Source organism: Propithecus coquereli, unplaced genomic scaffold (assembly GCF_000956105.1).
Source record: "Propithecus coquereli isolate 6110/MARCELLA unplaced genomic scaffold, Pcoq_1.0 Scaffold461, whole genome shotgun sequence".
NCBI lineage: Eukaryota > Metazoa > Chordata > Mammalia > Primates > Indriidae > Propithecus > Propithecus coquereli.
Genome location: NW_012150408.1, coordinates 1,615,017 through 1,630,850, shown reverse-complemented (window position 1 = coordinate 1,630,850; position 15,834 = coordinate 1,615,017). Strand labels below are relative to the sequence as shown.

Here is a 15,834-nt window from a genome sequence, read left to right as displayed (position 1 = left end):
CTTGACTGAAGGAGGCAGAAGTTAAATAAACTCCCCATCGCCTAGACCTGCGGTCCCCACCCCCTGGGCATTGGACCCCTTTAGTTATTCTAGTTCCTTTGCCTTTCCATATAAATTTTAAAATAGTCTTGTCCCTAGCTACAAGACATTTTGCTGAGATTTTGATAGGAATTGCATTAAATCTGATCATCAATTTGGGAAGAATTGACATATTCACTATGTGGAGCCTTCTGATCCCTGAACCCTGTGTAGCTCTCCATGTATTTACGTCTTTGGTTTCATCATACAAGTCTCGGATGAACAAGTTCACCTGAGAATGCATTTATTTCTCTTTATTCCTTCAGGATATTTTCACTGAGTATAAGATTCTGGGCTGACAGTTCTTTTCTTTCAGTGATTGAAAAATATTGTGCCATTTCCTTCTGGGCTCCATGTTTTCTGATGAGAAAGCTGCTATCATTCTCCTTATGGTAAGGTGGGTTTTTTTTTCTGGCTGCTTTCAAGATTTTTTTTCTTTCATTTTTAGGAGTTTAATTTTTATTAAATAATTATAATATTTATTTATTAATCCACCACCCACCCATGGGATGGGAGTAGAATTTGGAGGAATTTATCTTGCTTGGGGTTCACTTTGCTTGATTCTATAGGTTTATATTTCTTGCCAGTTTTAGAAAGTTTTCAGCCATTCTTTCTTGCTTTCTTTTTTTTTTTGAGACAGAGTCTTGCTCTGTTGCCCAGGCTAGAGTGCCGTGGCGTCAGCCTAGCCCACAGCAACCTCAAACTCCTGGGCTCAAGCCATCCTCCTGCCTCAGCCTCCCAAGTAGCTGGGACTAGAGGCATGCGCCACCACATCTGGCTAATTTTTTCTATTTTTTTTTTTTTTTTTTTGGTCTGGCTAATTTCTTTCTATTCTTTTTAGTAGAGACGGAGTCTCACTCTTGCTGAGGCTGGTCTTAAACTCCTGAGCTCAAGTTATCTTCCCGCCTCGGCCTCCCAGAGTGCTAGGATTACAGGCGTGAGCCACCGCATCTGGCCAGCCATTATTTCTTAAAGCATGTTTTCATTCCCACCTTCTTTCTCATCTCCTTCCAGGACTATGATTACATGAATGTTAGACATTTTGTTACAGTCCCACAGGTCCCTGGGGCTCTGTTTATTTATTTATTTATTTATTATTTTTTAGTCCATTTTCCCTAATTACCCAATATGCAGATTGAGTAATTTTAAAAAAATTTTTTTATTACCCGTGGTTCCTCTCATACCAAGCATCAGATTGGGTAATTTCTATTGTTTTATCTTCCAGTTCACTGACTCTTTACTCTGTACCTTCTGTCTTACTTTTGAGCCTACCCATTGAATTTTTGTTTTAATTATTATTTTTTCCACTCTAAAATTTCCATTTGGTTCTTTATATCTTCTGTTTCTCTGCTGAAACTTTCTGTCCTTTCATTTGTTTCAAGTGTGTTCACATTTGCATGTTGAAGCATTTTTATGATGAATACTTTACAGTTTTTGTCAGATAATTCTAACATCTCTGTCATCTTTGTATTGATTGATTGCTTTTTAAAATCCTATTTGAAGTCTCATTTTTTGATATGATAGGTGATTTTCAATTGAAATATGAACATTTTAGGTATTATGTTATGAGACCCCAGATCATCTTTAAATTTTCTTTTTTTTACGTAGTGACACTTCTCCCACAGGGGAAGCAGGGGGATGTAGGGGGAGGGTGTGCTGCCTCATTACTTCCAGGTGCGAGCAGGTGTCCAGGTTCCCTTCTTGGCTTCTGTTAACCCCTGAAGGGTGAGGGTTCATCATTACTGCTGAGCAGAGGTAGGAGCTCCAGGCAGGTAACTCCCTGCCCAGGAGGGATGGAAGTGCCCCATTACTGCTCCCCAGGTGCCTTCCCTGACACCTTGGATGTGGGTGCAGGTCTTGTTCCCACTGATGGGGATGAAAGTCCCGTCTCCCTGCTGGGGGTAGTAGGGACACCACCCTAGCGGGGGAGTTGCATTGCCTCGTTATAGCTTAACAAGGGTGGAGAGCATCTTGGCTCCCCCACCCAATCAGCTTCCACTGGCTGGGACAAGAGGGGGGCACAGTGTTTTCTGTGGTGTTTGGCTGGAGTAGAAAAAGGGTTGTCTAAAAGTTTTCTATTTTGCTAGGCAGCACCTTTCCTGGTCCTTCGGCTAGACACAGCAGGCTTTTGTTGGGGCTTTTTATTTTTTGCCTGTGCCCATTGGCATTTCTGAGTTGCCAACTTCTTCAGCTCAAAGTCTCAGATATATGTGGTCAAACAAAAACCCAGGGAACTCATCACTGTGCCATTCTTTGGGTCCCAAGTTTCCTAACTGATATGCATTTGCCTCTGCACTTGTCAGAGTCTTCTTATGTTTGCTTTAAATATATATCCAGGGTGTTAGTTGTACTTAATGGAAGAATAGAGAAAAGTACCTCTACTCAGTCTTCCTGGAAGCAGAAGTCTCAGTATGTTTTCAAAGCTCTCAAGAAGCCAGGGTTGAGAACTGCTAGACCTCCTCCATGCAAGTGGCTGTCCTTTAGCTACCCTGACATCTATGCCTGGCATGAATATTTGTCAGTGAAGATTTTTGTGAATGGTCTGATGAAGAAGGGAGGGAAAATCAAAGCATAGATGGATGGATGAATGAATATATGAATGAATGGACGAATATCAGAATAGAACCAGCAGCCAGCTTGAGTCACACTCCTCCCTGCTCTGCATATCCACAATCCTGTTTAGTTAGAGACAGGCCTGGCCCCCGCGCCAGCAGGTGGCGCTTCAGAGCCCAGGTGTGGGGAGGAGGTGGCAGCTGCAGTTGGGATAGTAGGTCCCTTGACTGAAGGAGGCCGAAGTTAAATAAACTCCCCATCGCCTAGACCTGCGGTCCCCACCCCCTGGGCATTGGACCCCGGGCGGACGGCCCTGTGGCTTGTTGGGAACTAGGCCGCACGGGAGGGTCTAGGTTGTGTTTCTTGCGAGAATCCAATGCCTGATGAGCTGAGGCGGTGATGTTAGCACCGCAAGCGGCTGCAAATACAGATTATCATTAGCAGAGAGGTTTGACTGCATAGAGACCGTAATAAATCAATTGCTTGCAGACTCATAACAAAACCCTATCAGTGAGTGACAAGTGACAATGTAATAATAATAGAATTAAAGTGCACAATAAATGTAATGCACTTGAATCATCCCGACACCCTTCCCTCCTGCCCCACCCTGCCCCCCCACCCCGAAAAATTGTCTTGGAGAAACCGGTCCCTGGTGCCGAAAAGATTAGGGACGGCTGCCCTTAGGAGCTCTCTTGTAAACAGCACATCTGCCTCTCCTTTTTTTCCTGCCAGCTTTTTTATTTACTTTGATATCATAAATCACTTTTTTTTCCCTCAAGAAGAGAACAGCCTGGATAAATTTGGTCTTTGAAAGTCTCTTTCTCAAGGCTCAATCTCCAATGATGTGGAGCAAAAAGAAAAACATTATTCATTGTGTCCTGAAAGAATACTTGCGTGTGTGCTGGGCCTGGTGTTGTGTGCACCATGCCCTTGTCTAATGTTAGCACAGATGACCGTATTCTCAATCCCGTGAAATCTTTATATAATGCATTTATTTACTTCCCTCTCTTCACAGTGAAAAAGACGATGATGAGGGACGAGACTGGGAAGCTCACTCCAAGGTCTTAGTATGTGGGTGTCACTTGGGCCTTTAAATGAAACCTGCTCCTCAGTCACTCTGGGATCTCATAGTGCAGGGCACCAAGCCCTGTAAACTTCAGAAGTCTCTGTTTCCACATCTTTAAAATGGGACGGAAGGGGGAATGATCCCTTTTTTGTGAGGTCACCAGCACAATGAGGATTAAATGAAGCAACATGGAAAATCCCCCAGATGAATGCAGGCCTGGAAATACTACTTTTCTTTTTCTTCCTTGCTTTCGAGACCAGAGGGTAAGAGAGACTGAGCTGGGCTTTAACACTTCTTTTGTTTGCCCTTTAGTGGTAATTATCCTTCAGCTTCCCTTTCCTGTCACACCAGGCGTGGGGGGTGCAGGGAGCAGACAAACAATTAGACAAGTCAATCTCCTAAACTCTTATACTAAATTATCAAACAAGAGAAGATCATATAGGTATAAAAGGAAAGGGTCTGATGTAGCCACATCTTTCTCTCCTTCCACTTCTGATGACTAATTCAGAAGTTACCCATGACATCTCGCTGTGTCCTCCTTTCAAGAAACCATGAGATATACTTTATCTAAGTCTTGGTTCTGGCAAAAGCTGTTCTTCTGCTAAGCAATTAGCTTACTTTCATTTAAATGACACTGTGAATCTTATTACGGTTACTGATCCTGTTTCCCAACACTGATGTTATTGATCTCGTTACTAATCCTGTTTCCCAGCACTGGTGTAGAGAAATAGATTTTTAAAACAGAGAGATCTGGAATTCAAGGCGGCCCCTTTCTTAAGCCACTGAATTTTTTTGAAACAACTTATTGGGTTATAATTTACATATAATCTACCCATTCTAAGTGAATCATACAATTCAATTATTGTTAGTAAATTTACAGAAATGTACAGTCATTATCAGAATCCAATTTTAGAATATTTCCATCATTTCAAATGTCCCTTCCTGTTCCTATCCCCACTCCCAGGCAACCACTAATCTACTCTATGCCTTCAATAGATTTGCCTATTCTGGACATTTCGTATAAATGGCATCATACAATGTGTTGCTTTTTGTGTCTGGTTTCTTTGCTTAGTATGATGTTTTTGTAGTTCATCCATGTTGTAGCATGTATCACTATTTTGTTCCTTTTTATTGACAGTTAATATTCCATTGCATGGATATACCACATTCTGGTTATCTATTCATCAGTTGATGAACATTTGGGTTGTTGTTGCTTTTCGGCTATTGTGAATAATGCTATAAATATTTACATGCATGTTTTTCTGTGGACACATTTTCAGTTCTCTTGGTTATATATCTAGTGTAGAATCACTGGGTCATATATAGTAACTATGTTTAACCATTTGAGGAACTGTCAGACTATTTTCCACAGTGGCTGCACCCACCCAGGCTGGAGTGCAGTGGCATGATCATAGCTCACTATAGCCTCCAACTCCTGGGTTCAAGCAATCTTCCTGCCTCAGGCTCCTGAGTAGCTAAGACTATAGGTATGTGCCACCACACCTGGCTAATTTTTAAATTTTTTGTAGAGACAGGGTCTTGCCATGTTGCCCAGGCTGGTCTTGAACTCATGGGCTCAAGCAATCCTCCTACCTCAGCCTCCCAAAGTGCTAGTGAACAGAAATTTTTCAAAAGAAGACATGCAAATGGCCAAGAAACAAACGAAAACATGCTCAACATCACTAGTCATCAAGGAAATGCAAATTAAAACCACAATGAGATACCACCTTAACCCTCTCAGAATGGCTATTATTAAAAAGTCGACAAGCAGTAAATGGGGCGGATGTGGTGAAAAGATCACAGGCAGTAGCCACTGTGACAGTCCAAACATTCTTATTTCTTCACATCCTCACCAACATGTGTAACTGTCCGACTTTTTAAATTATAGGCATCCTAGTGGATGTGAAGTAGTATCTTACTGTGGTTTTTATTTACATTTCCCTAGTGACGAATGATGTTGAGCATCTTTTCATGTGCTTATGAGCCATTCCTGTATCTTCTTGGTGAAATGTCTATTCAAATCCTTTGCTCATTTTAACAGTGGGTTATTTGTCTTCTTATGATTGAATTGGAAGAGTTCTTCATGTATTTTGGATACAACATATATGTGATATATCAGATATGTGATATACAATATTTTCTTTCATTCTGTAACTTTTTCTGAGTGGTGCCTTTTGAAACACAAGTTTCTTATCTTAATGACATCCAGTTTAGCAAGTTTTTTCTTTTATTGTTTGTGCCTTTGGTGCTCTTTGCCTAACTCAAGGTCACAAAGATTTTAGCTTTTACGTTTAAAATTATCATCAATTTTAAGTTAATTTCTGTGTATGATGTGGGGGAAAGGTCTAAATCCATCTTTCTGCAGGTAGATAGATATCAGTTGTCCCAGCATGTGAATCATTGCATTTTGTCTGCTACCTTCTTCGATCCTTCTTCCTCTAGTGTGGCATTCCTGGAGAAGAGCAACGCTGTCCCCAACCAGCGGCAGCCTCGGCCCCTCCTTCCCATCACTTCAGTTCATGAGACACACAGGCTGTCTGAATGCACAACCCAATCCCAGTGTTCCAGAAGAGAGCACTGGACTGGTTGGTCCATGCTGGGTCAGGTGACAACCTCTGGTCCAACCATGTGTGCCCAGAGGTCAGGGTCACATGGTACAACTATGGCTGCCAGGACCCAGCCCTAGGTGAGATGATGGTTCTCAGAGAAGGAGGCTTGTCATGAGCTGGACATATACCCCAGAAGGTGTCTACTCCTAGGTCATTATCTCGTATTCAGCATTCTGGAATTCCTATGAACTATTAATAGCTTGAGGTTTCCAGCTCATAGGTCATGTCCCCAAAATTCGTTTTGTTTACCCTGTGTAGTGTTCAAGAAAACAAATGAAACAACTGGATGATTGACAGCACTTAAAAACTAAAAAATTTCATGTAAAAATCCTGGTTTGATGTTCCATTTTAAAAAATAGGCAGATCTGGGCCTGCAGCAACTGGTGGCATCTGAGTGGCCACTGTCCTCTTCAGGCAGAGAATAGGCTCTCCAGTTTGCCCCAGTCCCCACCACTCCCTCTTTGCGCCACACACAATCCTATTCTTACTAGCTTTTCCTCTCTGACTCTGTAGACATTTGCATGTGTACCTCCAGCCACTGGGGCCACTGCCTGCTACAAGGTCATCTACCTCGTGCATCTTACCCAGGGGCTGACTGTTAACCAGCACTCCGCAGAATCTAAGTCAGTTATGTTCCTGCGGCACTGGGCTCATAATGTGTTTTGCTATTTGCAGTCGGCTCTGTGCCCCACAGCTAGAGACACTGATAAGCCTGGGTGTTTCATGGAAATTATGCCCTGGCCAGGCTTAATGAGAATATGCAGTTCTTGGAGCACCATCATACATGGCGCCTTTTTCTTGGAATTAGTTCAGAGAAATTAATGTTCTGACTTACTTGACTAGAATAACCATCCATGCAAATGAGGAAGAGGGAAGAGCAGTTTGGACTGGAGCGTAGTGGGCGAGGCAATTTAGAATGTATCAAGAAAACAATCTCAAACTATCACTTTTTATGACAGAAAACAAACATGCTAAGCATGTAGAAAACATTTTATTTCTTTATTGAAAAAATCTATTTTATTTTGTTTTTTGAAAAATGAATGCATATGAAGGAAAAAGCAATCAGGGAAAATAAAGAAAAGAAACAAAAAACATAAAGCAAAATAAATATTTTTAAAAAGAATGTGGTTATTTCTTATATTCCCTATTATGTAAGTATCCTTAACTGATAATCATGTATCAGTTAAGATTCAGTTTGGCCATGTGTGACAGAAAACTCTAGCTAACAGTGGCTTCACTGAAATAGCCATGAGGTCCAGAGGTGGGCAGTCCTACCTGGGTTGGCAGTCCCGTGGCCATCGGTGACCTCAACTTTGCCCATATCCCTCCTTCACCTTCCTCATCTTCCTCTTCCTCATGGTCCCAAGATGGCTGCTTAAACTCTACTCATCATATCCACCTTCCAGCCAGCTGGAAGAATGAAGGGTGAAAGAAAAGCACACACATTTTCTGTTTAGAGCTGCTTTCTGAAAGTTGCAAACTACACTTCCGTTTACATTCCATTGGAACTTAGTCACGTGGTCACACACAGCTACAAAGGAGCCTAGGAAATGTCTTCTGTATTCCAGGCAGCCATGTACTCAGCTAAAAAGCAGGGTTCTGTTCCTAAACATCAGAGGAGACTGTTTGCAGTTTCTGCCACAGTGAAAGTCAAGGAGAGGTCAAGGATGATTCCTCTGAGCCAGACTGGGCCAGCTGTGGGATGGTAGTCCCACTCACCAAGAAAGGAAGAAAACACAACAGCTACTAATTGAGCACCTCCTGTATGCCAGGCACTGTACTGGGTGCTTTGGGTGATTTTTTTTTTTTTTTTTTTTTTTCCTGAAACCAACATCTACGAGTTTTTGCTTAGGTAAATAATTGCCCTTGAGAAAGTCAGAGTATTTCTAATTTGGAATCAGATCCAGGCTACCTCTTTTTGCATGCTTCCCATGGTGGAGAGCTTACTATTTCTCAAGGTAACTCATCGCATTGTTAGATGACATCTATTTTTAGAGAGTTCTGCCTTACTTTGAGCTGAAAGCTGTACTCTTGGGCCGGCAATGGAGTGGAGTAGTTTAGGGTGCATATTCTTCAGTTAGATCTGTGGTCCTATTCCCCAGCCCAGCGAATACCTGGCAGTATCTGGAAACATTTTTAGTTGTCATAACTGGGGTTGGGGTGGCTGCTACCGGCATCCAGGGAGGAGAGGCTAGGGATGCCGCTAAACATCAGTCAGTGCACAGGACAACGCCTTACAGCAAAGAGTTACGCAGCCCAGAATGTCCGTAGTACCAAGGTTAAGAAACCGGCCGGGTGCGGTGCCTCACGCCTGTAATCCTAGCACTCTGGAAGGCTGAGGAGGGAGGATCGCTTGAGGTCAGGAGTTCGAGACCAGCCTGAGCAAGAGTGAGATGCCGTCTCTACCAAATATAGAAAAATTAGCTGGGCATGGTGACGTGCGCCTGGAATCCCAGCTACTCTGAAGGCTGAGGCAGGAGAATCACTTTAGCCTAGGACTCTGAGGTTGCTGTGAGCTAGGCTGATGCCACAACACTCTAGCCCAGGTGACAGAGCAAGACTCTGTCTCAAAAAAAAAAAAAAGAAAAAAGAAACCCTGAATTAGACCTAGGTTTGAATCTTGACTTCAGCAACCACTCCCTAGCTGTGTGAACTTGAGTAAGTTGCTTCACCCCTCTGAGCTTGAGCCGACCTTTTACTCTTCTCTGCCTTGGGGTTTATCAGGTCTCCCTCTTGGGCTTGTGGTGAGCATTCAGTAACCGACAACATATGAGCAACACCAGCCAGGGATGGCTCAGCTCCTTGCTGTCTCGGCTGCCCCTGCTGGCCTTCTGGGTGTGGATAGAAAACTGATAGCCATTGTTTATTTGCTGGCACGTGGACCTGCTTGGATGAGACTGTAATCACTCTAGTAAAAGGCCCCTCCTCACCTAATGGTTTTGGAATGGAGCCATCGCCTTAATTCAAAAATGATGGTTTGCTCGTACACTCTTAGAGGAGAAGGGCTCATTTCTGCATTTTACCAAGTCATCGCCACCTTGGGGTTTGCAGAGCTCTCCCTTTCCACTATCTCAACTGATCCTCCCCACAGCCCAGGGAGGGAGGTCTTGCCAGTCTCCCCGCTGTGCAGATGAGGAGTCTGGCACTCCGGGGTGTTTACTGAAGCCGCACACAGCCCAGCGCAGAGCTGGGGCGAGCACTCCGCTCCTCCTCCGGAGCTCTCCCCAGGCTGCTTCTCTGAGGACACTGTGCTCGGAAGGACCTGCAGGCAGCCAGCCGCCTTCCTTCTTGAAGTGCCCTTGTCCGAAGTCCCTCCTCTAACTTTTATCCTCTCTGCCCAGGGCGCACCCTGTCTCTAGCCGCATTTTTGCAGGCTGTTGCTCTAACCCCAGAGAGGGCACCTCAGATCCAGCCAGGGTCTACTGTGCGGCGCGAGGGGAAATGATGATCAGTGGGTCCAAGTATCTCCCACACCCTTTGCCCTTGCCAGGGTACCTGATCTGCCTTTGGAATTTATACAGGGAAAACCTTTCAGGGGCCTGTTTTTCAAATGCCGGCCCCTGAGGGAGGGAAAAGCATCTTACACTAGTTATTTCACTGACTAGAAGCTGTTCAGGGATTAGATGACCGGAGCTGGCTTTCTGGCGTGTGTCCCGTGCAGCCGCACAGGGCCTTGTGCTCAGAAGGGCCCCGTGCTTGGGTGAGTGCTCTGCTGTCACTGCTCTCTTGCAATTCTTAAGCATTTAAAATTTTTTCATTTTGCACTGGGCCCAGCAAATTGGGTAGCTGGGCTGGGCTGGGTGCTGTGGCATAGGCCTGTAGTCCCAGCTACTCGGGAGGCTGAGGCAGGAGGATCAGTTGAGCCCAGGAGTTTGAGGCTGTAGTGAGCTGTGAAAGTGACTGTAAAATAGCCACTGCAGCATAGCAAGAGCAGCATAGCCTGGGCAGCATAGCAAGACCCTGTGCCTAAAAAAAAAATTAGGTAGCCTGTCCTGAGTGGGACATAAAGTCGATGATGATTTCTACTGGCCATAGGAGGAAAATGTATTCATTTCCACGGGGCCCCTCTTGCTACCTTCCCGAGGGAGTGTGGCCAGCTTTTTCTAGGCTCAGTGCCTGGGTCACACTAGTCCTAAGGCTTCTCCTCCTTTCCCAGAACAGCTCCCCGTGTTCCTTTATGTAGTGTGGGTGCTACCGTTGCTTTTCCATGAATCTTTCTTCTGAGTCTTGCAGCTTCTGAGGATAAAAGTGGATTTTCTTGCCCCCAGAACAGGTCACTGAGCTGAAAAGGAAACTTTCACCACTAAATATTTATTGAGTTAATAAGTTCTAAGCTGAAATACTTCACAGCACCCTGCCTCTCACACATTTCTTCATCTAACAAACATCTGTTGATCTTTTGCTTTTATCTTTATGCAAAATAACACATCCAAGCTACAAAGGAGAAAAGGTGATAAGAAATTGAGCATTCTTTATATTGGTGAAGAAGGTAAACTTGTACATTAATTTTCCCCAACATTTCATTGTGAAAATTATCAATAAAATGGAAAAGTTGGAATCACTGTACCATATAGCCACCACCTAGATTGTACATCAACATTTTGCTTTTTTTGCCTTATCATCTATTCATTTATCCATACCCCTAGCCAACTCTCCATCCACCTGATTTTTTAATTCATTTCAAAGTAAATTGCAGACATTAGTAGATTTCACCCTTAAACACTTATGCTACATGAATTTAGTTCAGTGATGTCAATTCAATCAGAACTTTTCTTTTTTAAACAAAAAGGAAAGATATAGATTTTTAAATAAAAACAAATTATTTTCTGTCAAATATAATTGTTATATAAATAATATATACACAATTTTTAAAAATGATATATCTCCCCTTCTGTGTGCCAGGCAATGAGGAAAAGAGAGAAAAGAGATACCTCTGGGGGAGAGGGAGGTCAGAACTACCTTGAGAATGCCTACCCATGGGAGTGTTTTAGGGAACTGCTTCCTGCTTCCTCCTAACCAAAACAATAAGAAATAAAAATCCCAGAGTTGATACTTCTTAGTCTCTTTCTTCCTTCCAGAAGTGCCTGTGGACAATTCCACAGGGTTTGGACCTGGTTGGGGCTACAGGTGAAGCTGCAAGGTACCGGGTGCTGTAGGTTTGGGGTTGTCCTCACAGAGGTGATGGCTGAGGTGTAGGGGAGTGAGTGGATGAGGCGCCTGGGGCAGGTAGCATGGGGTGACAGGAGCACAATGCAGGACTTTGGGTCACAAGGTGAGAAAGTGATGCTGTGGAGGAAAGCAGAGGGGCATACTTAGAGAAGCCAGACTGGTCTTCAGAGCTGGAGGAGAACATGGAGTAACATCTTGAGAGAGGCTCTAAAGAGGAGACCTGGGAAAGTGTTTAGAGATCGTCTACCCCACCCTACACATTTGACACATGAGAAAACAGAGGCTGAGAGATCACTCAGAAAATAAGTAGCAGAGCTGGGGCAAAATCAGTGCTGCCCGAATGGTGCTTTTCGCATAAAGAAACTCAAAAGTTTACTTCCCCCTGGATCAAATGTCTTGGGGGCTTGATTTTTAGCTTAAAAATTATGTGAATTTAGCTTTCTATTCAAGAATTCATCTGGCTTTATCTTTATGTAAAACATTTGTTTTTGCTAAATTATCTCAAGAACGTTACACTCTCTATTAGTGTTTCTCAGTCTTCTTTAAACTCATACCACTTTTTGATGAATAAAAAAATCTAACAACCCCTTCGAGAAGTTTCAATACCTACTTCCACCTCCCACCCACTTGAGTGTCACCAAAAACAGAGGGTACAATGTGTTTTCAGTAGAGCATTACTAGCAAAGGTTTTGTTACATATTACATGGCATAGTTTATGTAATGAAAAACTATTGTTTGTTTTTCAAATAGAAAAGTGAAATATATGCTTTTTCAAATGACATAACCGCCCTCTCATTTGAGAACTACTCCTCTAAGAAGATGCTTGTAGGGATACCATGCTTTATGCACCTCTGGTACACCCTTGTTACCTGCCCCCCCCATATCAGTTAGGGATGCTTGTAGCTGCAAATAAAAACTCCCACAACAGTGAAATAAGGAAAAAAAACCCATTTAATTATTTCCCATAGTAACAAATCTGGAAGAAGAAGATTCCAGGGTTGGTTCAGCAACTTAGTGATAACAGGGCTCTTCATTGTCATCTTCTTGGCATTCCCTGATGGCCCCAGATGACTGCCATGGCCTCAAACATGACTTCCTCTCTTCCTGTCAGAAAGAAGGGGCCAAGCGAGAAACAATGCTTTTCCTTGTTTTGCTCATTCATCAGAGAAGAAAGTCATCAGAGAGGAAGAACTTTCCCAGAACCTGCTGTTAGACCTCCCCACCCAATCCCTTAGCCACAGAGGTGTCTCATGGCCATTGGCAGAGAGGGACCAGATTGAAATATTGACCAGACCAATCAGGGTGCAGCCTACCTTTCCAGAACACATGCAGATTCTTTATTTACCTTGGTTTTTGCCCAGCACCCTCACAAGAATGTAAGCTCCATGAGGGCAGAGATTTTTGTCTATTCTGTTCACTGCTACATCTCCAACAATTAGAATAGTGCCAGGAATTCAATAAATAGTCACTGAATGAATGAATGAATGAGGAAGAAGAGGACATGGCAGTTGAGTAGGTAACCAGTGGTGGCTATCACCCCCAACAGCATAGAACCCCAGTTTGATAAACATGATGCTGCTAAGCGGCTACTGATCACCAAATCTCTGACCTTAGTCCTTGTATCTTTTCTCCCAGGAAGTGAGCCATAACTGGAGGCTGCTCCCGAGCCAATGACCCTTCCCAATTCCTCTTGCGTCTTAGAAGACAACATGTGTGCGGGGAACAAGACCGCCGTGGCCAGGCCCCAACTGATGCCCCTGGTGGTGGTCCTGAGCACCGTCTCCTTGGTCACAGTGGGCCTCAACCTGCTGGTGCTGTATGCTGTACGGATTGAGCGGAAGCTACACACTGTGGGGAACCTGTACATCGTCAGCCTCTCGGTGGCAGACCTCATCGTGGGCGCCGTTGTCATGCCCATGAACATCCTCTACCTACTCAGGTCCAGGTGGTCCCTGGGCCGGCCGCTCTGCCTCTTTTGGCTTTCCATGGACTACGTGGCCAGCACAGCATCCATTTTCAGCGTCTTCATCTTATGCATTGATCGCTACCGCTCTGTCCAGCAGCCCCTCAGGTACCTGAAGTATCGTACCAAGACCCGAGCATCAGCCACCATCTTGGGGGCCTGGTTTCTCTCCTTTCTGTGGGTTATTCCCATTCTAGGCTGGCATCGCTTCATGTCGAAGATTGCGGAGCGCCGGGAGGACAAGTGCGAGACAGACTTCTACGATGTCACCTGGTTCAAGGTCATGACTGCCATCATCAACTTCTACCTGCCCACCGTGCTCATGCTCTGGTTCTATGTCAAGATCTACAAGGCTGTCCAGCGGCACTGTCAGCACCGGGAGCTCATCAATGGATCCCTCCCTTCCTTCTCAGAAATTAAGCTGAGGCCAGAGAATCCCAAGGTGGTTGCCAAGAAACCAGGGAAGGAATCTCCCTGGGAGGTTCTGAAAAGGAAGCCGAAAGATGCTGGTGGTGGACCTGTCTTGAAGCCACCGTCCCAAGACCCCAAAGAGATAAAATCTCCAGTTGCCTTCAACCAGGAGGAGGATGGAAAAGTGGCCAAACTCCATTGCTTCCCACTTGACATCACGCAGATGCAGACTGTGACAGAGGGGAGTGGCAAGGACTACGTGGCTGTCAACCAGAGCCAGAGCCAGCTCAAGATGGATGACCAGGGCCTGAACATGCATAGGGCCAGCGAGATATCAGAGGACCAGGTGTTAGCCGATAGCCAGTCCTTCTCCCGGACAGACTCAGACACCCCCCCAGAGGCAGTACCCAGCAAAGGCAAATCGAAAAGTGGTTCTAACGTAGGCCTGGATTACATCAAGTTCACTTGGAAGAGGCTCCGCTCACATTCGAGACAGTGTGTGTCTGGGTTGCACATAAACCGAGAACGGAAGGCTGCCAAACAATTGGGTTTTATCATGGCAGCCTTCATCCTTTGCTGGATTCCTTACTTCATCTTCTTCATGGTCATTGCCTTCTGTGAGGGCTGCTGCAATGAGCATGTGCACATGTTCACCATCTGGCTGGGCTATATCAACTCCACACTGAACCCTCTCATCTATCCCTTGTGCAATGAGAACTTCAAGAAGACGTTCAAGAAAATTCTGCACATTCGCTCCTAAGGGAGGCTCTAAGGGGGTGCAACAAAGTGATGCTTATGATGTCCAACAAGCAAACGGAGGCTGAAGTCCTGTGTGTTTGCAGGCACCTGGGCTTTCTGGAGTCAAAACCACAGTCTTAGGGGCTGGGTAGTTTGCAAAGTTCTTTGACACCACTGGAAGAACAGTAGATGGTGGTGGTCAGCAGAGAGATTGAACTTTGAATAAAAAGTAGAATCTTTGCAAGAGACTCAGACTTGGGTGGAGCTCTCCTTCCCCTCAGGAACTGTGAGAGCCTAAGACTCTCATTGTAATTTAAGCTTTCAGACTCCAATTAAGGCAACAGAAGGGACATGTGGGTAGACTTCCACTGGAGAATTAAACAGAACTCTCAAGCCTTCCTGAAATGGAGCTATGTGACTGTTTGGAGACCTTACACATGCAGATAGTTTCTGTCCTCTTCCAGGGGTCACCTTGAGAGGCATGACTGCTGTTCCACTGTGGCTGCCCCCTCTCAGAACATCTCTCTTCTAAGCCTCTTTGACAGCTTTCTCCAGAACCAATGTCTGAACCACCCTGGAAATTCTGCCTTATTATTTCTCACTCACGCATGTCTTAGAGTTGATAGAAAGTTACACAGCTTGCACATTTTTAACCTCACATTTCCTTTGGCTATTTAAAATACAGTGGCAAAAGGTGTTCTCAAAAGAAAGAGAAAAGAAATATTTTTTAAAGCTTGTGTGTTAAAAACTAAAAGAGGGCCGGGCGTGGTGGCTCACGCCTGTGATCCTAGCAGTTTGGGAGGACGAGGCAGGACGATCACTTGAGTCCAGGAGGTGGGGCTGCAGTGAGCCATGATCGTGCCGCTGTACCCCAGCCTGAGAGAGAGAGCGAGATCCTGTCTCAAAAAACAAAAACAACAAAAACAGGAAAGACAGAAAAACTAAAAGAAGGAATAGGGAGAAGAATGCCATATTTTTTAAGGGCTATACTAGCTTTATCCCATTTAAGCCCCACAACACCCCACAACAGGAGGGTGCTGTTGCTTGCTCTAGTTTGCAGAGGAGCACACTGAGGTGCAGCAAGGTGAAAGAGGTGCCCAAGGTCACGTAGCTAGTTATGTGAGAAAGTCAGACAGAAAACCCTATGGAGTTCCAGCTCATTGCAGCACATTTTCTCCAAATGTGCTAAAAGGTACCCTGTTAAGTGTGCATATAAATGTGTGAGACACACACATATGTAATATTCC

The 15,834-nt window shown here is 44.5% G+C and overlaps 1 protein-coding gene across 1 annotated transcript in view; it reads left to right on the top strand.

The window, feature by feature from the left end:
• The window catches only part of HRH1 (histamine receptor H1), a 20,718-nt gene extending 5,879 nt beyond the window's left edge, over positions 1-14,839 (top strand). The window contains exon 2 of the mRNA XM_012655152.1: positions 13,111-14,839. Coding sequence (XP_012510606.1) covers positions 13,146-14,609 — 1,464 coding nt within the window. The 5' untranslated portion in view covers positions 13,111-13,145 and the 3' untranslated portion in view covers positions 14,610-14,839. The remainder of the gene's footprint in view (positions 1-13,110) is intronic.
• The last annotated feature ends 995 nt before the right edge of the window (positions 14,840-15,834 follow it).